Source organism: Amblyomma mixtum, chromosome 3 (genome assembly GCF_055824585.1).
Source record: "Amblyomma mixtum isolate Tamu chromosome 3, ASM5582458v1, whole genome shotgun sequence".
NCBI lineage: Eukaryota > Metazoa > Arthropoda > Arachnida > Ixodida > Ixodidae > Amblyomma > Amblyomma mixtum.
In genome coordinates this window covers 287,984,007-288,007,204 of record NC_143014.1, presented here as the reverse complement: position 1 = coordinate 288,007,204, position 23,198 = coordinate 287,984,007, and the positions used below count along the sequence as shown (strand labels likewise).

The 23,198-nt window shown below is 47.8% G+C and overlaps 1 protein-coding gene across 1 annotated transcript in view; it reads right to left on the bottom strand.

Moving 5' to 3' along the window:
• LOC149355099 (bone morphogenetic protein 2-like) overlaps window positions 1–23,198 on the bottom strand; it is a 352,606-nt gene that overhangs the window by 61,577 nt on the left and 267,831 nt on the right. Inside the window, exons 4-5 of the mRNA XM_089583610.1 lie at window positions 20,227–20,386; window positions 3,113–3,280 (exon numbers count right to left, since the gene is read on the bottom strand). Coding sequence (XP_089439736.1) covers window positions 3,113–3,280; window positions 20,227–20,386 — 328 coding nt within the window. The remainder of the gene's footprint in view (window positions 1–3,112; window positions 3,281–20,226; window positions 20,387–23,198) is intronic.

Sequence of the window (23,198 nt, the reverse complement as noted above, 5' to 3'; positions counted from 1 at the left end):
ATGGTGACTTCCAAACGCAGAGTTGGAGCACTTCGGGAGCAACGTTTTCTGCTCTTTTCGGAGCGACTGTATTCCAAACGCAGATCTGAGCCACGGATCGTGTCTTCCAATCGTAGACAGGGAGCGGTTGCCGAGCCGAGATCGCTCCGTGAAGCAGTCGGGACTGCTCCGCCGAAATCGGCGGAGTCGACCGGAAGTTTGCGTGACGTTCTTTGTCAACGGCGTCCTTCACTTCCGGCGGCTTGTCGCGTCCGCCGTGCCGGCTCCGCGCTCCGTAGCAGACGATCAGGATCTCCCGTCGGTATGGACTCAAAAATGAATCGCGCACAGGGGCTCGCTCTGCTTGACGACAGCGAGTCGGAGAGCAGTAGCTGCGGGAGTAACCTTCACTGCTTTCAACTCTTGCAGCTACGCTCGAAAAGCAGACGACGCGCAAGCTAAAAGCGCGGCCAAGCGCAAGAAATGACGGGTACTTCCTCGAGCAGTGCGCGAGCGCCACTTGCATGCTCTGGCCAGAACAAGTGTACTCCAATCACAATTTCAGGTCGCGCGCTCTCCGCCAGATTCAGGCGCTCTGTCACAGAGCGTGCAGACCGCTCCGGGCCTGCGATTGGAATTCACCATAAGATTTTCAGCTTCGGGAGTGTTGTGAATGCACCACTGCAAGGCTCAACAGTAGTTTGTGTTCCATGGCGGACATTTAAGCAAACCTATACTCCTTACACATAACGCATGTCCAAGCGATGCATGCAGCGCAGGTAGACTGGAAAGCTTACTAATGACGCCGTTGTTTTGGTCGCTGCTCGTACACTGCACAGACTAAGAGGTCGCTACTGAGAATGTAGACGCGCATTTTACGTCTAGGGCAAAGATGTTTTGGACAATGAGCGCAGAGTCTTGGAATATATGCATGCGGACAACCAGTCGAATGAAAGCCCTTGCTGAACATCGTTGACTTCCTGAAAGAATCCGTATCACAGCAGCATGTAAGTTTTTTTTTTATGATAAAAGATGGCAACCACTCCCGAGAGATTGTTAAACTGGCGGGTGGCGACTGCGTCGCTCCCCATTGATGCCCTGGCGCAGATCCCTAGCGGAAAAGAGCACTCGGTCCAAAAAATTATTTGCCAAAGAAACTGATAAAGTGCGCAAATTTAGTGGCTGTCACTGCTATGGTCTTGTCATTTACTTGCGTTGCAAGCGGTGTAAGCTATCCCCAAAAGAAGGGTAAGCATCTTAAAGAAGAACGTCTTATCGCGCAGCGACCAAAGTTTCTGCTGTTAGAACAGCTGTCGTCTTTGCTCGTGGCGGATTACCCAAATTTGAAACATTAGAACATCATCCCGTTCCCTGGCGGCAGTCCTCGTTTGTGTCGAACGCTTAACAAACCAGGGGTGGATCCTCCACCCATCCCTGGTGAAGGTGAACGTATCTTCTCCAGCCAAACAGTGTCATGGCATAAGGCCACAAGAAATGGGGGTCGAAGACTTATTTCTCAAGCATTTCACCCCCACATAACCAAGCATTTACGAGGGTAGGCAAAAGTTTGTATCTAATGTATTATCATTGGGTGCCCGGCGGCACTGGGGATCGAACCCCAAACCTATCGCATGCGAGGCGGATGCTCAAGCCACTAGGCCATCGCTGCTTGTTTGTGCTGCCGGACATTTAAGGCTAACAGGAACTATGCCACGTACACGTCTTGCATTTTGCGCTGTGAGGGAGAGCGCCTCACTCTGTAGGACGCGTCACTTGCAGTGCCCAATATCTACGCAATTGCATTCTTCTCATAGCACAGCAGCACGTGTAAAATCCAGACAACCCCTACACTGCTGCATGAACGAATAAAACACATAATGAACACGAGACTGCCTCCAATTAAATTTATTGCATGATACGTTGAGCCCACTCCGTTGGTGGGAGCTCGGGTTTTACCCGCCATGAAAAAAAAAACACCGCTTGTGCGGAACACAATAAAAACAACTACACAGGAGCTGCATCGTTCGCTAATTATTCGCGGCTGCGGTTACTCTAACTGAATTTCTTAACGTCGTTTCTTACGGTCACTAATGTCCCCGTTGGCTGCATTTTTATTCAGATATTTTCCAGCAGTAGCAAAGCTTTAAAAGTATGAAACCCTAAATTCGATCTTAATGGTGATAACTGAAGGGAAGAATTTCCAGCGTCCTCTACTGATCCCGCAGAGAATCACTTCGGCGATATGGCCCTCAAAACTGACGCTTGAATTACGCATCTGTAACCTTGTCGCGCCACCGCTTTGCTGTTCTACTCGTCTGACCATTTTCTTCCGTCCCACGGGCTTCTGGCCTCGCTCCGCTGGTCGACGTTCAGAATACAGTGATGGTGACCAGACGATACCGCGTTCGTTGAGCTTGAGGTTGTTGCTCCGCGCGTGCAGCCCGCAGCAAATGCGGAGGCTAGGCGGGTCTGCGTTTTCGCATCCCGTCATGCCCTTAGTTCAGTACGCAGTTTGGTGGTGTAGCACGCGTCCTTCCATTCACTCCACACTATGCACTCTATTCTCGGTTCACGTACTCAGCGCAGTGCACACACATACAAGCATACTCAACAATACCGCAACCATGAAGAAAGGGAGCGCTACCGGCAGAGCAGCCCAGAGCCGCAAGTTCTACCCTCCCCACCCCTCGCTATATCGTTCCTTCGCTGCTTCTTTTCCTCGTTTCTTTTATCCATTCATCCCTTCCCTCACAGCAGGGTTCAAGCGCCTAAGAAGTGCGAACGTTTGGCCGAGTTGGTTAGACATGCTTCAACAACATGGACCTGAACACGAGAGGCACGAAACGCCAAGAACACGGCGAAACACATGGCGCTGGGTGTGTGTGTTGCGTTCATGTTCATGTCGTTTACAGCTGCGCCATCTGTCGTTGAATGTTCAAGTGTCTGCCCAAGATGAGAAAGGTACTGCACCTTTGCTCTTAACCCCCGAACCCCCACCCCCCAACACACACACACACCCATGAACAAGAGTTCTTAAGTTCCACACAGGAAAGCATACTATATACTCCAGCTCACACTAACAAGGGTAGGCGTTATATGCAGGGCGAGGTGCGGGGGTCGCGTACACACTCACCTTCTGAGGCGGCGGTCGGGTACAGCGTCTCCCTGCTGGGCCTGCCGTCGTCGCTGAACACCACCAGGATGGGCTGCTTGTTCACATGACCCTGGTGCCTCTTGGCGAAGCGTAGGACGCCCTCCTCCAAGCGCCGGCCATGGGCCGTGCGTACCGTCATCAGCAGGCCTGCAATAAAAAGGAGGCGTCAGTCGAACACCATACGTAGACAAATCGAGATCATCCAACCGTTCACGCATGTTCGCTCCGCGTGAACAATTCTCGCAGGGCAGACCTTTTTGCTACAAGGTCGCGAGGCCTCGTCACCGTAAACGTCGCGGACTGTTGACGCGCACTCTACAACTTCAGCGGCCGCCAACGCGAGGTGTTAGCGGTAAAATTTATGGACTGACCTCAATCTCTTTAACGCAGCTGAAAGCACCGAGTCAGTGCAACGAAGTACAGCCATCGAACAACGCTTTTAGCAGACCGGCGTTCTGGCTTGACGACGCCATGGGGCTGCGGTAAAAATTTTTCTGCCACGCCCGCTCGGCGCGGCGATGTTTTGAAGTGCGCGGAACACTAGACATCGGTAGCATACCGTATACCGTGTTGCCTCGTCGTTACCGGAGTATCAGGAGCCGCCGTCAGTGCGGCGCGTCAGGACAAGCCGCCAGTGCGCATGCACAGATCGCCTTGAGGGCTCCAGGTGGCGCCACGCACCCGGCAGCTGCGCGTACCCCTGCCGCATCGCGACCAGTCAGCGCGTGCGCACTGGCGGTAGGCAGGCTACCGGTACTCCTGTAACGGTAACTCTAACACGATAGCTAAAGACGCCTATTAACTGCATGAGCACGCTATTTAGCTGGCACTCCAGTCTGACACGTTTTGTTTTATTTACGTTAAGATTCGAAGGCCCATTGTCGCAAAACGTGCCCGACGTTGGTGTTGGAGTGTGGAGCCTCGGTTGGCAGAAGGCAAAGTGGATAGAGGAAAATGCTCCTAGCCATTTTAATTGGTGTGGAAAGATGGAAAGGGACGAGAAAGAGAAGTGAGCTGCGACGAGTGGCGAGAGGGAGAACGCGGTCGCCAATCAGAGTCGAGGGGGTTGAAGAGTGGAGCGGGGGTACGGCGTGCCGCACGGTGTTCGATCGACTGCATTACGCCACCCGCTTGTACGGTCTAGACCCGTCAGCAGCACCGGCTTCTCAGTCCTGGGGAGCACTAACGCTAACGCATACTATGCTGCATGAATAGCACTGATGGTCTGTGATTTTTTTCTTTCACCGCGTCACTTGCCATTTTTTGTTACTGATTTCTGTCTGCGCCTTAGTAAGAAGGGCAACGCAGGTGGAATTCGCCGCAATAGGTTCAACGAGCTGTGGGATTCTACGCGCGGTAGAGCACCAATGTGCTTAGGAGGCCGCCTCTCGTCACTAAACAGTACGTGTCCTTCTGATATAAACTGGAACAGCCAATTTCCACAAAAGGGCTATTTTGGGGGGTTATTGCTCTACCAAGCTGAAAACGACTGTTCAATATTATGCGCTAAGAGGAAAAGTAAATGGAAAAAGAAAGGAAAGAGTGTGCTTGTCACTAATAAGAATACAGTAATCGTTATATGAATGCGCAAAATTTGTACTTTCACAGTGGAGAGACCTGCACGCCACGCGCTCGGGACGTAGCGGGTGTTTCTTTTGCACATGCTTCTCGAGAAAGGTATGTCGCTTGTTAAGTTCACACTTGAAATTTCCTCGAAACGAAATTCCTCTGAAGGCTTTAATCCAACTATCCAATTAAGGGCATCGGTGACGAACGCGTGGAGGAGGCAGCCGGTAGAACGTACTTCCCTCGCTGCAATCAGCAGCATGTAACAGACCATCACTATGGGGAGCCTGCGCTGCCCAGGCGGCACTGCAGTTATTCCACTATTCGACTAAAAACTGCTGCCGTCAGTCGCTTGGGCCGCTACAAACGCGAGGGCACATTCTGAACGATTAGAAGCCCGCGTTTGGTTGATAGCACTATTTGCCTCGCTTCTGTAGACATAACCCAGATAACTGACACGCACCACGTGTGGCTCCAACAGAGCGCAGAAGCTCACGCCAATAAGCTCAGGAAGGCGGCGTGAAATAGCACTACGAGTGCACCAAAAACTGCTTGCTCCTCTCGCTAGGCTGTGTGTTACGGCGCTGCAGTCGACACGGCAAACTTCAGCGCAGGTTCCCCATCGGCGCACTGGCGAAATCGCCACAAGCTGATGGCTCCTTCTCTCTTCATTCTAACTGAAGCTGAATGTTTATCTTGAACAAAGCACGGGTGTCTCAAACTAGACGCCTAGTGCACTGTTCTGCAGTGTCGGGGCTTTAGGGAGCAAGAAAACTACTTATTTTATTTTACAGCGAGTGCACTTAATATGATGTAATTCCCAGCAGTAGTTTACAAAATGCACAGTACTATTCCACCACACCCTGGTGGGTGTTTGGAGACCATGCGTAAGGTAATAATGGGAGTAAATTTTTTCCAGAAGAGGTTGGTTGCAGCCCAATGTCGATATCATTCCAGAAGGCGAAAACGCATGAGCGGCACGCCAAATTTTCTTAGTTGTAAACCACTTTGCCCAAGAGAGGGCTGGCGGGGCATGCATATTGTGCTGTTTTTATTGCGATCCCTGTGAAACCAAAAACAAGTGGCCACAAGAAAAAGAGGCAATGCAGAAGTACAGGACGTCATTGAACTTTCTTTTTGTTGCCAGTGAGTAATACATTATGAAAATTCTGAAATTAAGCCCAGAAAATCTTAGAACGCGGATAAAATAGCTTCAATGTGAAAAAGAATTACTTTCTTGTTTTTTCACATATATGTGAAACAAAGTCTGACATCAAGTACAAAGTAGCAACTAAAAAAGGAAAAGGAAACTCAAATACATGTGTAGTTGTGTAGGTGCGCACATAATGACGAGAGGAGGTTCCTTACAAAGTATCAATTTTCGTATGAGCGAAATCGCAGCGTCTAACTTCGAATTTGCCCGTCGGCGGGGCCAAATGCGCGGCCCCAAGATGTTGACAGCCTGCATAGACGCCGCGGCAGCGGCTTCACAAGAAAGCTACTTTCAAAGCCGTGGTGGTTTCCACGGTCGAAAAGCCAATGGTCGCGAAGGGAACCAGCCTTTGCACCTAAAATTGAAAGAACAGGCATCAATCTGAGAGACCCACCAGAACATGCATCCTACTATTTGTGCAAGCATCTACATAAGTCTAAACAAAGTAAAATCATTAAAATGAGGTCACGTTGGCGAGCTATTAAGGAACATTTTGCGGCAATATTTTATACACACCCTCAAAAGCTAAGAATGCATGCCCATTTCATTTACATCCAGCGCACTCAGAAGAGCTCGCAGAACGATTTCCAGAACAGCTTTGACCTTCCTGCAATGTATATAAAAGAAAACCGCCAGCTGTGCACTCTTAGGGTTTCGAAATTGTACCGAACATTACTGGCTGCTCAAAGCGACCGAACAATTGGACTTAATTCTCCTGAGGTTTTTGCTCATGTTCCACCGGTATTTTAAGCTTTCAAGTGGATTAGAATATAAATCTAGGCCCTGAAGAGCGCCATAAGACTTACTCGCGAGCTTCGTAATCGTTCAGAACATTACTGCAGAAACCTGGGTTTATGTTCGCGGGCGCTTCATTTGGCCTTCAAGCTCAAACGTTAAACACGCTTCTGCAAAATGAGAGAGAAGAAGAAAAAAATACAATCCGCGTTCGCGCGGCGCAGCAGGGCAAACAACAAGCAGCGAGGAAAATAAAACCCCCCTTATTGATTGCTCAGGGCCAAAATAAGCTCAAAAACAGTAATTGATTGCCCTTAACTCGGGCACCGCGGCGCACGCGGAGGCAGAGAATACGCTGCCTGGCAGAACGCGCGGGACTTAATGTTCTCAATTTGTCGGCGCGCACAACACGTATAGTTCGATCGGCCCGGACGTTCCCTGGAGCGCCATCTGCTGGAAGGGGCTGCCGTGAACAGCTCCGGGCATTAATTGTTCCCCGCGCAGCCGGCGGCGAAAGGTTGCCGGGAGGAGAGAGCGGGGAGAGGGACAGAGTAATGAGAAGAGAGGGAGAAAAATAACCACAGAGGCGGAAACGGCGACGCCCGATCTTAATAGAGAACGGGGGGGAAAAGGCAGCGCTATTTCGGCGCCCAGAGAGCAAACGTTCGCGCGAATAAATTAAACATACATGTTGCCGAAGGTGCCCGAAATCGTTCACGTATGTAGAGGTAGATATACATGAAAAAAGCCCTAGTTTTTTTTTTTTTTCCTTGTATTCCTACCGCTCTTTTCAAGCGACGAAACGAGGTGCTCGGAGCCATGATCACCGAAAGCCGCGCGCAGGATGGAGGGTGGCAACGCGCTAATTAGCCAGTTAATTAGCTCGGAGGCACTAATTTTCTTTTAATTATCGATTACAAGTGCGGACTGCAAATCGCTGAAAGTCAAGCGCCCGCCATGCTGTGACAGGTGCGCCGAGGGCAATTGGGTTGCTTCCGCAAAGACTATCTACCTGCGTAGTAATGCCGCCACCGGGGGAGTCGCTTTACAGCCGCGCTTCAACGCGCACTGGGAAAGCGGCGGGGCGCAACTCGGCGTCACCCGCGACGTGATGTGGAAACAATGAGCTGGGATGGCGTCCTGCCTCAAGCGTAAGGGTTCTCATCCCCGAGGCGGGGCTTCGATTTCCGCCAGCAGTGACGTACGTGTGTCCCAAGAGACGTATAGTAAAAGGGAGCTCATCGAGAAAGAAAACCCCCAAAAATCTGCCTTATACGGCTTCACTCTGGCTACGAAAACTACGGACTCTATTGCTACCTCGAAGAGTTCGTTCCGGCCAGTCAAAATATAACGAAAAGCTCTGTCATCACACTGACATACCGGGTTTTTTTTTAATCTGTACTGATTTTTCTTTTAAAGCCGCCCTAGTTTGCGACAGTGTGTTGTGTGCAGGTGGACAGTACGGTATGGCGAACATCATATACGTCGAAGTAGGCGGTTAAAAGACAATTACTTAATTACAATTAACTAATCAAGTTTTTCATTATTGGCCTTGAGGGACTATAATATACGGCGGAACCGGACGGATTCGAGATTGCAAGCGAGCACAGTTTTGAAAATTTCTAAATCAAAGCTTACGTAAAGACATTTGCGTCTGGGTACTGCAGTATTTTCGTGGAAAAATAATTAAAATGATACGCACGGCATTATCGCAAGCCGCGAGTTGTTCCCAGGAGCGCTAATATAGCACCACGGGTCTCACTTTTCTTTTTTTAAGCATAAAATGCTTTGAGCTCCCATTCTCAGCAAGCTCAGTCGTACACTCTCCCCAAAAAAATGGCAAACCTCACTCTTAAACCAATGCCGAAACTCACGAACAAGTCAACTGCCTACAAAGCAGAAATTTCTCTACGAATGGTATATAGAGAAAAAAAAAAGCCTGCGCTCCGAGCCGAATTCGAGCCATCGTTGGCGCAGACCTAAAAGTTTCGTTTCCCGAAGCCACACACTATTTAGCCATTGGTGAAACTCATTTTCCAGCAGCATATTTATTACAGCACAGTGATGTGTACACGCTCGCTGCGTGCTGCTATCGGCACATACCAAATATGATGCCCCTTTCTGGGGATTAAAATCGCCATGTGCGCAACAAATTACTCCGCTTCGAGTGTGCTGGTAAGTGCTGCGTGCAGGCACACGTGTTGCATCGCACAGGCCAGCGCCTCCTCTATACTAGAGGAGTATAGAGGAGGCGCTGCACAGGCACAATGGAGGATGGCCGTTAACCATCATCGTCACTGACGCATTCATCCTCATCATTCATCCGTTATTCCTACGCTTCCCAGTGCCCGCAGGCAGGATGAGTGAAAGAGAAAGGTAGAGAGACGAATTGAGAGTCTTCTAGGCTCGGGACTCGAAACGGGCACTTAACGCGTGTAGGAAAAGGCTCTACCACTGCCGGAAACGGCAGCATTAGCGCACGCACACGAAAATGAGAAGGCGGCTGAAGGCGTCGCCAGGGCCAGCGCTGCGGGTCATAAAGCAGGGAAAGCGGGCAGTGACGCTGAGCAGGTGGAAGGAAGGAAGACGGATAGACAGAGAAGAAAGACAGCAACAGGCAGAGATAGAAAACGAAAGAAAGAAGGAAAGAAAGAAAGAAAGAAAGAAAGAAGGAAGGAAAGAAAGAAAGAAAGAAAGAAAGAAAGAAAGAAAGAAAGAAAGAAAGAAAGAAAGAAAGAAAGAAAGAAAGAAGCGAACAAACAAAAGAAGACAACATCTGCGCCAACTCGCGAAGCTGCGTTTAATTACTCCGCCTCCTGACATGGACGAAGCCCAGGCACGGGAATCCCCCACGGTTAGCGCAATGAGGCGAGAAAAGCGCGCGAAACGAATAGAAGGGGCCCGCAGAGTCAGTTCGTTTGACAGGCGCCCGTACCTGCCTATCTGTAACGCCACGCGAGGGCCTTGCCCAAGGCACCTTCGCCACAGCAAAACGGCAACCAGCACCATACAACAAACACGCGTGCACGCACGCACGCACGCACGCACGCACGCACGCACACAAACAAACACACAAGCGGCGCATTCACAAGCGCTGTTCCGTTCATGGCCCCCGCCGCTACCAAGCCCCGAAACAGAAAGACCAGTCGGAGCGCCGAGCGCGCACACCGAAACAAGATCCGCCGGCCGTTACGGTAATTGCGCTCATCTGAGCCCTGTCTCGTCGAACAGCGGAACGGAGAATTGTGTCGTTCTGCTTGTTTTCGGGCCTGCGTCTCACTCCTTCGCTCTATTCGCTTTTGATTGCGTTATGTCCTCTTATTGGCGATCGCGCAGCGTCAGCTGAGTTGCACGAACAGGGAGCGCTTGCCTTCGACTTTGTTCCTGCCTACTTTTCACCATTTCTTTTTCCTTCTTTCTTCCTCGGCAGCTGCTGTTTTGCCCTGTGAGAAGGAAAGCAGCCGTGCCTAATCTTTTCGGGCTGTTGGCGGTTGCGTTCTACGGCGTAGACAGAAAAGTACCGAAGCAGCAATTACGGAACGGATTCTTTCCAGTGACAATGCATTACCGGAGAAAAGGAAATAGACGCACAGGACGTGTACTAACGAAGCGAGAGGAAATTAAAAGAGCTGTGACAGCAAAAACGAGATCGAACGCGGCTGCTAAGTGAACGACAGGGAAACCAGACACGTCTCACGAGGTCAGCGAATGACGACGGAAAACGGAAGACCGATTCTAAGCAATCCATGACAGTGTTCTAAATCACATCTAAAAAGCTCTGGTTGCCGATAACAGCGCAAGGATCTCAATGTTCTTGTGGACAGATGTGCTTCAGAGTACGTTTTCGCGGCTCGGTCTATTGCGTCATAAATGGCAAAGACGCCTTCGCTGCACCTTTTTGTGCGATTTCGCGCGCAGGGTGGTCATGTGGTGGTCACGGAGAGTGTTTGTAACAGCTCGCTCTTGTCCACTTCTCGGGATAAAACAGAGTAACTGCGCACACTGTAGACTAAGAGGATAGAACCGAAAAAAACAAGTCAGTGGGAAGCGCTCCGAGACGCCGGCACACTGCTGCGTACATGCTCACACACATCCTGCATCTGACGTTCCAGTAGTGTACCGCTTGCCGTGAAGGTGGGCCAGACTGTCGCGAGCTGGGTTAAAAGTGCTTGTTTGCAGCTCCAAGCGAAACCACTCAGTGCCTGCCGTGCCCCGCTTCGATGTTCATCTGCCTGCGCAGGAAACTGCGGCGACGGCGTTGTTTTACGCCCTAGCGTAAGAGCCTTTTTGGCGTCTAAAGCCGGTATCGTCATGGTGGCCAGTTTCACATCTGTCATTCTGTGAAATGGAAGAACAGGAGCCAAATAGAAATGGAAAAGGAAATAAAACTAGTTTGAGGTGGAGTATCTCAGTTGATTTGATCAGATATATATATATATATATATATATATATATATATATATATATATATATATATATATATATATATATATATATATATATATATCTGATCAAATTAACCTGATATATATATATATATATATATATCAGGTGTCCCAGCTAAATGTAACCAAGCTTTTAAAAAACACGGGGTGTCCTAGCCGTCTGAAACCAAAGGAGGGTTGTTTAGACTCGTGTGACCTAGTCTGCAGTATTTTTTCGTTCATCAAGGTTGACTAATTAGTTAGGCGTAATTAACTAACTTTTTAATTATTGACTTGAGGAACAAATTGTCAATAGAAAAGTTGTAGATCGCTTTGAGAAACAGCTTACTGGGACATTTGGAGCAAAGTAATATTTACGTAAAGAAGTTTTTTTACCGGCCTTTAACCATAACCCGCACAATAAGAAAAAGCTTCCACATGACATCTGTGCCACTTCAACGTCCCAAGACGCGCCTTAAAGAATCAAATCTGTTTTTTCTGAAGTCCTCTCTTCGATGAGACTTTGGGTGCACATTGGGGCAGAGAAGTTAACGAGCAGCTGGTCACGTGACAACTTTCTTTTAAGGCCAATAAATGAAGCTACGTAAATCGTAACTTCACGGAAACAGCACTACTAGCGGTTTTTCGAGACGATCTAAAACTTTTTCATTGACACTTTCTTCCTGAAGTCAATAATTAAAAAGTTAGCTAATTAAACGTAACTAATTAATTAACTTTGAAGAGCGAAAAAATGCTCAAGACTAGGCCACGCGACTATGAACAACCCTCAGTTGGTTTCACTGGACTAGGACACTTCGCCTTTTTTAAAACTGGATACATTTAGCTGGCACACCCGGTATATATATATATATATATATATATATATATATTATCCTGACAGAGGATGCACAATATTTCCCTGTGAGGCGCTTCTTGGCCAAAGAATGCGCGCGCCCAACATCTCGCGCAAGTGCGGGAACGCTTGCGACCGAATCTTCGTGAGATCTAGCACAGACTTGTTAGCCGCAACTTATGTCGGCCATCAGCAGGGAGTTCAAACGTCAACCAAAATATGCATGTATGAGAAGGAAATAGATTGAAATGTGTGCAGTATCTCAGAATGCAATGTGTGGTATGTGGTGGTGCATAAATACGCACAACGAGGCTCTGTGCTATCGCACTCTTACACGTAATCAGCGATTAAGTGTTCACCCATTTCTTGCAACGCGTTAGGATTACAAGGGTCTGCGCTGACGGAAATGATGACAGCCGTCACGCATGGAGCGTGCAACCCCTGTGACGTCACCACAGCTTGTCCACCATGGCAGGTGGAAGTAAAATTCATGATTAGCCACGAGAGTTTACTCGGTAAGAGCAACCTGGGTCTGACAAGCCTTATCGGAGGCCGTGTTTGAAGCAGCCACCGGTCGGGGCAGTGGTGCATGGTTTAACCACTGCGCCAGGATTGGCACGATGACTCCCAGCGATCTATGAATGTAAAGAAGAGAATGAGCAGTTCAGCCATATATGAGCATTAACCCATTAAGGCTATCGCGATATACCCTCAAGGCGGAGATGCAAAATAAAATGCTAACGTATTCAAACGATCCACCAGAGGATCGCCTCTCTTGTGCGACGTAAGACTGCATCCCCCGATGACGAACAGCTCGGAACATTTCAGTACGCTCCCCACTTCATTCCCCTAAGGAAATGATCGCCCTATGCTTAATTGCCACCGACTGCTATCACTTAGACGGGGCTCCCACCACGATGCAAGGCTCGCAAGTGGGCCTGCTAGAAGAGCGCGCTCTTGAGGTAGGCATGCGCATCGTACGAGAACATTCCGCGGAAATTGATCTGGTCCTTGAAAGTCCGTTTGAAATTCGCGGATGAAAGATCAGAAGGCCGAGTTCATTCCACGCATGGAATCTGCATAGCTAGTCTTAAGAGATGCATGGGTGATTAAGAATGCAGGTACGTTTAGGTGCAGGTACGAGACAGAGTTCAAGACCCCCATGCCCCATATGGTTTTGGAACGACGGCTGCGAACAAACACAAATATTCTGTATCCAACACCTTAGCGTGTAACAAAATAAACATCTCATCGTCCACGTTATCACGGCACCTGTCTACAAGTATGGGTGTCCGCAGCTGTCAATCACATTATTTTAGCTGTTATTTTTTCAGGCGGAGCTAAGTAATCCAGCCGGCTTCTCCAAGAACGCCAACCAAGAATGCTTCCAGTTTTATGATGGAGGTAGCAGAATAACACTTCGCGCGGACTGCAATCAGACAAAATTTTTAAATTATATTTTATCCCTCCTTTCGCGCCCCAAGCCTAAGAATGAGTGCAGACTTCAAATGAGTAAGAAGACGCCGGAGAATGTAGCCTGTAGTGACATTCGACTAAAAATCGGCAGGCTTCACAAGCGCGCTTCTTTCGTGTTGGCGAAGGTTTTGAGTAGCTTCACAAACTTAAGCTGTCAATTATGCGCACTACACGACCATGGTATACTTTTGCTGACGGGTCCATTCCACACTGTCGCACTGCTGACTTTTGATACCCGTAGCCTCTTGCTTCGCTTCTAATATATAGGGCTAAGCAGGATGCCGCACTCTTTTCTCTGCGTGAACGAACGACTAGCGGCTATATCGACTCGTAAAGTTTCTGAGAAACAAGTAAGTGAACAGCCCTACTGTCCTGCGCGCAGTATCTTCTCTTTCCTCAACCGTTGAGGATCAAGGAAATTAGGTTAACGCCCAACCTAATTACTGCTTCGCTTGTTTAGCGCACACTCCGTCCGCTTTCCAGCATCTAAATTCACTTAAGAAGCAAAACCTCTTCGGTCCACGAATAAGAACTGCCGCGGGACGGAAGAGCGGGGGAGAACGGCCGGCCATCGGATTTGGAGCGAAAAAAGCGGGCGTATGGCAGATGCACGGAAGAAGAAAATAAAGTATCTACAGACGAGGAAATAAATAAAGAGAGCTTAGAGCGTGGCGAGTTGGTCGTGATTTTAACAAGCCCACGTGTACAGCCGCCGCGGGTATACACCTCCAGCGAAGCGTGAAGCGGTTTTCTAGGATGTATATAGATATATATAACCGGCTGCAGGACACAAACGCCGGGCCACTACGCCAGTGAAAGGCTTAGTCTCGCCTCAGTTGGCTCGCCTCGGTTTCATTATTTTTTTTTGTCGTTTTATCCGTCTACTGTCGTAAACATACTTTTTCAAGCGGATTAAACTCACTCTGGAAGTTAACTTGCTCTTGCCGGCCTTAGGGGCTGTAAATCCTGCTTACAGCGAAGTAACGAAGCAGACACTGGTGATCCGCTCGATGGCAGCGCATCACAAATAGAGTAAGGTAGAGAGCCGAGGAAAGGACCCCCCTCAAGTGACGTCCGTCCAGGCGTTGTCCGCGCTACTGGATGATTGTGTCTGCCGTGGAAAAACTTGGCGGCGCTGCCACGCGAGAGCGTCCCCCGGAAAATATGAGCGAAGTCTGCGACGGCGTTTCGGGACGGCCAGTGCGCTCCTCTCATTTCTCTAATTGCCATTGTCTTGGCGGAGAGCTGGAGATGATTTATCACTCCTATTCCGCGTACATTCCACGGACAATTCATGGATTGTATTAAACAAAAGCATCAGACGCTCCAGCCGATGATTTATGCGATTTCTTTTGTTTTTTTAACGCCGTGAAATATATTTTAGTTCATGTGCAAGAGAAACGCTCCAATTTGGTTCGCCCATTATTTATTTTTTTTGCCATTTGTGGCATGTCTCTTTTACTTTATTTCTATTCCTTGAAAATTTTCGTGCTGCTGAATATATTTAACAGCAGCTTTTTATACTATTTTTTTCACTACTTTCCGACTTACCAGTTATTTGTACATTCCTGGCTCCATGTGAACAATTGTGTTGACTTTTTCTTACGTACGAACTAGACCGATAAAACAACATAGTTGGGAAAATGTTGAAAAATAAGCGAGGTGATCAAGACCGATGCGAATATATTCCAGCGTTCACAGTTCAGAACAGAGGATGCAAAAAAGAGCCAATGTTTCCGTAACCTTTCTGGGATAATAAGTTTATAAAGGACACTACACGAAAAGCCTGCATAAAAGTCAGGCGCGGCTGAGAATACACTTACTATACCGGGCGGCCCCGGCGTCTCAACATGTCAACGGACAAACTCATTTACAGCTTGCTTCTACACATTGAGTGCCGCCAATGGGTCCATTCGAAAGCGAACTCCACCGTGCTACAACCAACAGCTTGGCTGAATGAGAACATAACGATCAAGGAGATGGTTGGTTGACACCTACCTCTCACGTCCTGCTTTGTTATGGAAATGGCGCGCGTGTGCAGAAGCCGATGAAAAAAAAAGTTAAAGACACACGGAGGTCAACTCACGCGAATTTCTGTTTTTATTAAAACTCGATCCTAGGGCCGTTTCCGGCTCTTTTGATGCTTAGAAAAACATGCATCTCTTTCTCAGAAAATAGCATTTAAAAATTTTCCTTCTATTCAATTAAAAATCGTGACGTCTACACCGAAAAGTGCAGGGTGATAACCGTTTTGAAGGTGATGGCGGTGTAGCGTATGTAGCCTAGCTTGTGAGATACGAGCCGAGCCCACAAAAAAACTTGTGCCGACGCTTCGCAGTTTACTTGCAAAATCTACACCTGAATTTCATTAATTTTTTGGCATTTTCTAACATATAAAAGTTCCGTTTTCACTTCGAATAGTCTATTGCTCATTAGAAAACGGCGACCTATTGGTACAGGTCAACTTTAATATGTGTTCACTGTCTCTTTACGCTACAGCTCCTTAGCTCAATCGCTAACGCGTGCGGGATGATTTTTTCACATGCCGCATTTTCCCATCGTTAACAAACGTGCAACGACGCGCAGAGTACGGCGCATGAAACGAAACAGTGCCAAATAGCGCCGAGAAGGCACTTACCGGACCGAAGTGTGACAGTATTAACGCCCAGAGAGACAGCAGGAGTCCGCTCAGTTTTTACTTTCTTCACCATGAAGAAAAGAGGCTGCTTCACAAGTTGCCATCACCTCGAAAGCAGGCTTTTCATTCAAAAAGGATTCTTTCAGATGGGAAGTGGTGGTTTTAAAAAGAGATATATGAGAAAAGCATCACTTCCCTCATTAGACCATATCCATATGATTTGAATTATATGTGCTCGCTTCGGAGGATCCGGGTCGGGGTTGCCCCAACTCCGGCCGGTACACGAAAGTGGCCGCAATTCGAAGGTGTATTTCCCCGCCCCGGGTGTCCAGTCTGCAAGAATCGAAATCTTGAGGCCGACATTCACCACCTGCTGTGGGTTTGCCCGGCGTTGAAGCCGACAAGAATTCGGCACCTGACGGCAGCGGGTCTTTCGCCCGATAATAGTGCTTCATACACCGCTTGGACACAAGGACCTCATCATCGTTCACTGCTCGATTTCATTAGATCAGCGAACCTTTACTCATTTATTTAGGCATCCTCATCTATCATTACATACCATTCCATGCCTTGAGGCAATTAACATCGCATTAAAAAAAATTATATGTGCTGCATTAAAGAAGAAGAAACATGGACAGTAAAAGACAGCCAGGAAGTACAAACATTGATACACGATATTTTAACGCTTTACGGCAACAAAACAACGCACAAAAACAGCTTGGTGCCGCGGGAAAACAATACAGAATAGGAGCATTAAATTTTACCTGGCGAAGATAGGTGCTCAAGCACAGTGTGGTGTATTCTGTTTGCTTTAAACTCTTTCACAAGCCCAACTTTCAGGTAATGTTCCGTTGAAGTGTCACTAGATTTTGCAGCTGCCCCTTATCCCGTCTTTTTATACATCTTTATTAGAGAGTTATAGCATATCGTTACCGTGTTTACGTTACCGTTTACCGGGCTCGGCTAGCGACATCTGCGCATGCGTGCCCATTATCGGGCCGCTAGCACTTTACGGAATCTCTTTTAGCGTTGCGGAGAGAGTTAACGTTCGCTTGTAAACAAACATGGCGGCGCCTTGCACGGTCGCTTCGGAACAAATAAGCATCGCCGCCGCATTATTAAGCGCCATTTCTCGCTCTAAATGAAAGCATTTGCTCTTAATACGCATACTCTCACTCATAAATCGATGTTTAATTGACAACTAGTCCGTGTTGAGATAATTCAGCGATTTTCGAGCAGTCAAGCCTAACTATCTGCGTACGTAGCCAAAGTAGCAACGACAACACTGTAGTTTTTGTGCCAGCTTTAACATTTTCCGCTTTTTTCATAGTTTTCTTCCTTCAAAAACAAAAAAAAAATCCTGTAATGCTTGTCATATTCACCACTGAATTCAGAAAAAAAAAAGTTTCTCCAGTCCAGAGTTCAAGTGCTTTGACTCACTCTCACCAGATGGCGCCACTATGTTTACATCCAAATTATGCATCGAAACATCAAAAGAAGCGACGCTTCGCGCGACAAACAGATGATGTTGTACCTGCATTTTTTAGAGCGTTCGCAAATGCAGTAAGCGCAGCGTACGCAAGGCTCGTGCTTTCTGTGTAGTAGACTCGTCTACTGGTCAGGGCATATTCAAAGCCGCTGAGCCGGTCGGTAGCAGAAAAGCAGTGTGCACGTCTTTATATGCGGAGAAAAAGCTGATTAAAGAGCATTTACTATCTCACTGCAAAGAAATGCTTGCAATGCATGCGTATTTTTGTTTGTAATTAATGCTGGGGCGTCTGCCATCATCATCATTCGCTTTCGCCTAACGGTAACTTGTTGCGGGAGAGACGGTATGCTAAAACGTCTTCTAGCGTACGCAGCGCTAACCGGAAATTCCGGCGTCCGGTAACACGGTAAACGGTAACCTAAACACGGTAACGATATGCTATATCTCTCTATTAAATCTCGGTGCGTGGATGTAATTTAGCGCATACTACCTTCATGCTCCCAGCCAAAGTCTCGTCCAAACTGATGGTATCTTGATAAAGGAATTCAAGTGAGCTGTCAATGTGAGCTGAGCAGCTAGGCCGACCGGTTAGGCTTAATCACAACTGTACTCGCCTCTTCCGCAAGCATGGGCTAACACTGAACAACTCCTCTAGCGTCGCTTTCAAGTCAAGCGCTCCTTAAACACGCTTCTACGGCTCGATCCTGAGGATACGCGGACTACAGAACGCTCCCGGTGGCAACACCGGCGGCAGGTGAAATCTTGTGAGCCAGGTCACACTTTTCTGTACGTTAAAGAACACCTTTTAACATTTCTTCCGCGGCAAGCGGCGATGGTGCAGTGGCTTTCGCCCTCAGCAACTGAGCCCAGTACCACGGGATCGAATTCCGGTTGCGGCAGCCACATTTCGATGAAGGCGAAATTCAAACGCGCCTGTGTGCTGCGCGATGCCAGTGAACATTAACAAAATCAAATGCAGCCTAATTTAATCCGGAGCCCTCAATTACGAGTTCTCTATAGCTCATGTGCAGCTTCAAGACACTAAACCCCACGCAAACCATACGATACCACACTAAACAACACCATACCATACCATACCATACCATACCATACCATACCATACCATACCATACCATACCATACCATACCATACCATACCATACCATACCATACCATACCATACCTCCGCGAGTCTTTAACGAAGTTCAGGCTGCACACCACAGAAAACAGCAATGTAGCTTCACCGCACTAGTAGCCTTATTGTGGCAAAACTAACTTTAAATGTCGGATAGGCGTATTTTACTTCACAAGTGTGACGCACATTTCCTGCAATGCCTGTTTTTAAAGGAGCAGCGGGCGCCCGCTTAAATTAACTGGACACGCTCATCTCTTGGCTAAGAGCGCATAACAAAAAGTCTTTCAGTAAGCCTGCACTGCTGCATGTGTTTTGTGGCATTTTGATAAAAGCTCCCACGTATACGCCAGTTTGCCGCCTGCGCTACAAAATTCTTGTGAGACTTTGCTTTTAAGAAATAATTTTATTTTCATAGCGCATTTAAATTTTTCTTTCATCTTTTGATTCTATATTGCTCATTTACACCACACACTTTTCGTTGACTGCAAGCTGCCTCTCCACATACCACGCCTAATGATTTCAGTTAAGCAAGATATTAAACGAGTTTCAAGGTAACTGCGTGGTCCGCTTACTTATACCGGCAACTGATTGATGGAGTACCTGAAGAAGTGGTACTAAGTGTGCGGTGCAGGAGGGAAGGCGTTCACTCGTTATTTCAGTATGCGCCGACGTTGCTGGCGCTTGGCGGTGACGCCGCGGCTACTGACCATCTCGCGCTCCATGCCTGTCTCTCCGCGCCACGCACAAGAACCGCTTTGCCTCCATTCCAGCAATGTGCAGCGAAGAAAACGCGTCACCTAACACAGCCGTGCTAACTCACAAACCTTTAGAAATTTTAAGTAGAAACTGTTGTCGACTTTAGTCGCGTTCAGTAAGCAAGCTACGAAATCGTCGACATTTCGCACAGGAAAAAGTCGACATTGATTGCTGGTGAGTATTTGGGCACCTATGGCAATATCGCCATCCACATCTTTATTGGGCTTTATGAAATATTACCTTCTACCTATGAGAGACAAGGACTGCATTAACACCCATGTAATAAGAAACTTGTGGGCAAGGGTCAAAGAAGTGGTCCCGGGCATGCAATTTATAGTTTGCCCAAACAGAATGAAAGCCGCAGCACTTTTCCCACAAATCGTATATCTGTCAGGGAGCGTGAAATTTCCTTTGAGCTTTCCAGCAAATTTACCCACGTAGCAAGCCTACGAAAGCTTGTCTACGAAACTTTCCTCCTGCGACCAGCAGGCCAATTTTCCCATATTTCTACGATTATACTTATTTCGCGTGAATTGAGCGATATGCGTTTTGGTCGTAAACAGAATTATCGCAACCGAGCGTATCATGGTTTCAAACGCACGAATATATCCCTAGCGCTAATAACGACACAAAAGAACCCGTAACTAAATCACGTTGTCGAAGGGAACTTTGTCCAACACTTCGCGCGACGGTAAAGTCCAAGCCACCTCACACAACGCCATTAGCCATAAGCCTTCTGCACAACATGTCGCACGCCTCAGAGCGAAAGGCTGCTTGCACCCAAGACAGAGAAAAAGGAGAAGCCCACCGAGGTTCGAGGCAGGGTCCTTGATCCAGTCGACGGCTGCCGCTTTTACGTAGAAGACCTCCCAACCCACAGAGGTATACGTCATGCGTCGCACGTCCAAGAGCCGGTGGCCTTCCTCACGCAGTGGAGACACGCCGGGCATCGCTTGGTACACACGGACCTGCGGAGAGCAAACGCGCCCAGCGTCAGAGGCGCAACAGCTGGCTGCGGGAAGATGGGAAGGCTAACATGTGGGGAAGAATGTGTGTGTGTGTGTGTGTGGGGGGGGGGGGGGGGGGGAGCGGGTAATCCGAGCTGAAAGCTCGTAGAGGAATAAACTTTTGCGTCTCCTTACTTTCGCGCGCTGCTCGTTTGATGACCGTACTCGCGTGGCTGGCCCCGCAGCAAATAACGGTCAGGTCCTATTTTCAGCGCGAGGAGATTCGGTGCTCTGAGGGCATATGTCACGACCTCTGCTGCGTGCAGATAGAATCAACGTGAAAGGAAAGATTCGGTTTGCACAGAGCAACTAATTTTACTCTTTTTTCTGCACTACTGATTCTAAATAACTGTTACTGGCCCCTTGAAGAAAAGATAAATTTAAGAACTGCGCTCCTTACTCGCTCTTGCAGAATATACTAAGCTGGCTCAATGCTCATAATATGATCTCTTTAATATTGTCGCTACTTGTAGATCACGCTGTAGACGGTGAATGGCCTTCGTTTGAAGCCCGATACCCCTGTACTGATGAAGCATGCTCGTCATGGCATGTGTGGACATGCTACTTATATTTTGGGTTAATGTGGCGGCTAGCGTCAGGAACTCATTTCAGAGATTACCTTCAGGTGCTTTCCGTAGGTTCCGTGCTATATGATAACTATTTTCTAGCAGAATCCCGTGACCACCTTCAGGGTGGATAAATGTTGTCTAATACAAGCTTCGTGCGCTTTGGCTGCCACTCTAAGAGTACTGCCTCGAAGCGCTGTTGGCATCGCGATATGTGCAGACGTTCCACGAAACCATTAGGCAGGCTGAATACTAGCAGTTCCTTTCCCCAGTACCAGTCAAGGATATGTCGAGAAATCTTTCTATCACGCATAATTAAATAAATGGGGTGAAATTTTCTGCACGACAGCAAGATCTCGCGATTGTTCCTTTCAGCAGTTGCGATCAAGGATGGGGAACAACATAGGAAATAATTTAAAAAAAAAACTACATTATATATTGGAAATCCGCGATGTACCGGTGACTGATGGAAAATTCCAAGTCTGTCGTAAGGCACGCCCTTCGTTAACTGAACACCGCAGCGCACGTGGCCCTCCTGAGCGTTTCGCAACGACGAGTTCGGTGAACCTCTTTACTCGTAAATGTTTGAACGGTGCTCTGAGCACAGTTGCGAAATACGTCTTGTTTCCATTTGATTTTAAGCGGAACCCTTGGCAAAAAAAAAAACCGAATTCGTATGAAAGCCCGTCTGTCTGCTCTGGCCACGCAGGCAATTTACGTGGTGCAATGCTCAGCACTCCATGTGCCGACTCTATCCACGTTCCACTGCGTCTGAGCTTTAAAGTTAAACTGAAGGGAATGGTTTGGTGCCATGCAAGGACTTTTGGGTACTGCGACCAGAAGTACGCAGATACACCCGAGCAAAACATGGCTGAATGATTTCCTTTGGGGCTATTTCACTAAAAGAACAAAGAAGACATTTTTTAACAATTTGTTACTGGTAGTAAAAAGTGCGTTGAAATGACCACTTCCTTTCCGAGAAATAGCAAGTACTTGCATTTTCCTCATTACTGCTACCGCGTTCATCTTACCAAAAGGTGCTTTCCTTTCTTTTCCACGAGCTCAATCAATAACGGACCTGACTTAAACCAATACGTTGTAGCTTAAAGTCCAGCAAAGTATGCGCAAGCTAATGAAACTCATCAAGCTATTTCACGTTTCTTCTTGCATTCACTTCGCTATTAACCCTTACGCTCGCATATTTTACTCGCAACCATTGCTGTCCATTACGCGTCACGTGAGCATTAATAGTCACGTCGTTTGCTCGTGCAAATGACGCGTTTCAGAGTGTGCAAAACAGCTACTCAATGGAAATGTCAAACATGACAACAAACGAGCTCGCCCATTTCCGTTTAACGAATGCTTCATGAAAATTAAGCAGCCAGCTATGGAAAGAAAAATGATAGGGTTAACGTTAAGGGACAGGAAGAGGACAGAGTGGGTTAGGGAACAAACGCGGGTTAATGAAATCCTAGTCGAAATCAAGAGGAAGAAATGGGCTCGGGCCAGGCATGTAATGCGAAGACAAGATAACCGATGGCCGTTAAGGGAAACGATCTGGATGACAAGAGAAGGCAAACGTAGCAGCGGTCGGCAGAAAGTTAGGTGGACGGATGAGAGAAGGAAGTTTGCGGACTTAAGGTGGCCGCAACTTGCAGAGGACAGGGTTAATTCGGGAGACATGGGAGAGGCCTTTGCCCTGCAATGGGCGTAGTCAGGCTAATGATGGTGATGATGAAGAAGGCAAGTTTAAAAAGCTTTAACCGAATCCGACATCCAAGAACGCCATCAACCATTCGATTCTGGTTATCGGCAGACACAGCTCCACAAAAGTAAGATATTCGTAGCAAGCCGTAGTCCCAGAGGTCGCATTTCGCATGTAGTGACTGTCGCAGAGAAGGAAGCCTGAGATAACGTTTGTAATTTAGAAATAAAATATGCATGTACATTAGCCGTGCGCTCTGCATAAACGTTAGAAAACTCTCCACAGTGAAAACTAAGAGCGTCGAGCACACTCGCTGGAACCGCCCGTGCCGCCGAAGGTGTTTTTTTTTTTTTGTGGACGCAAGTTCTCCTAATAATCAGTTCGCCTAATAAGAAGCCAGAGACTTCTTTTGGCTGGCTGCATTTCGTCACCACCACGTGACAATGTTTTGGTGTATTTTGGCGAAAATGCCGACAAGGCACCCGGGAATTAATGGGCAGGC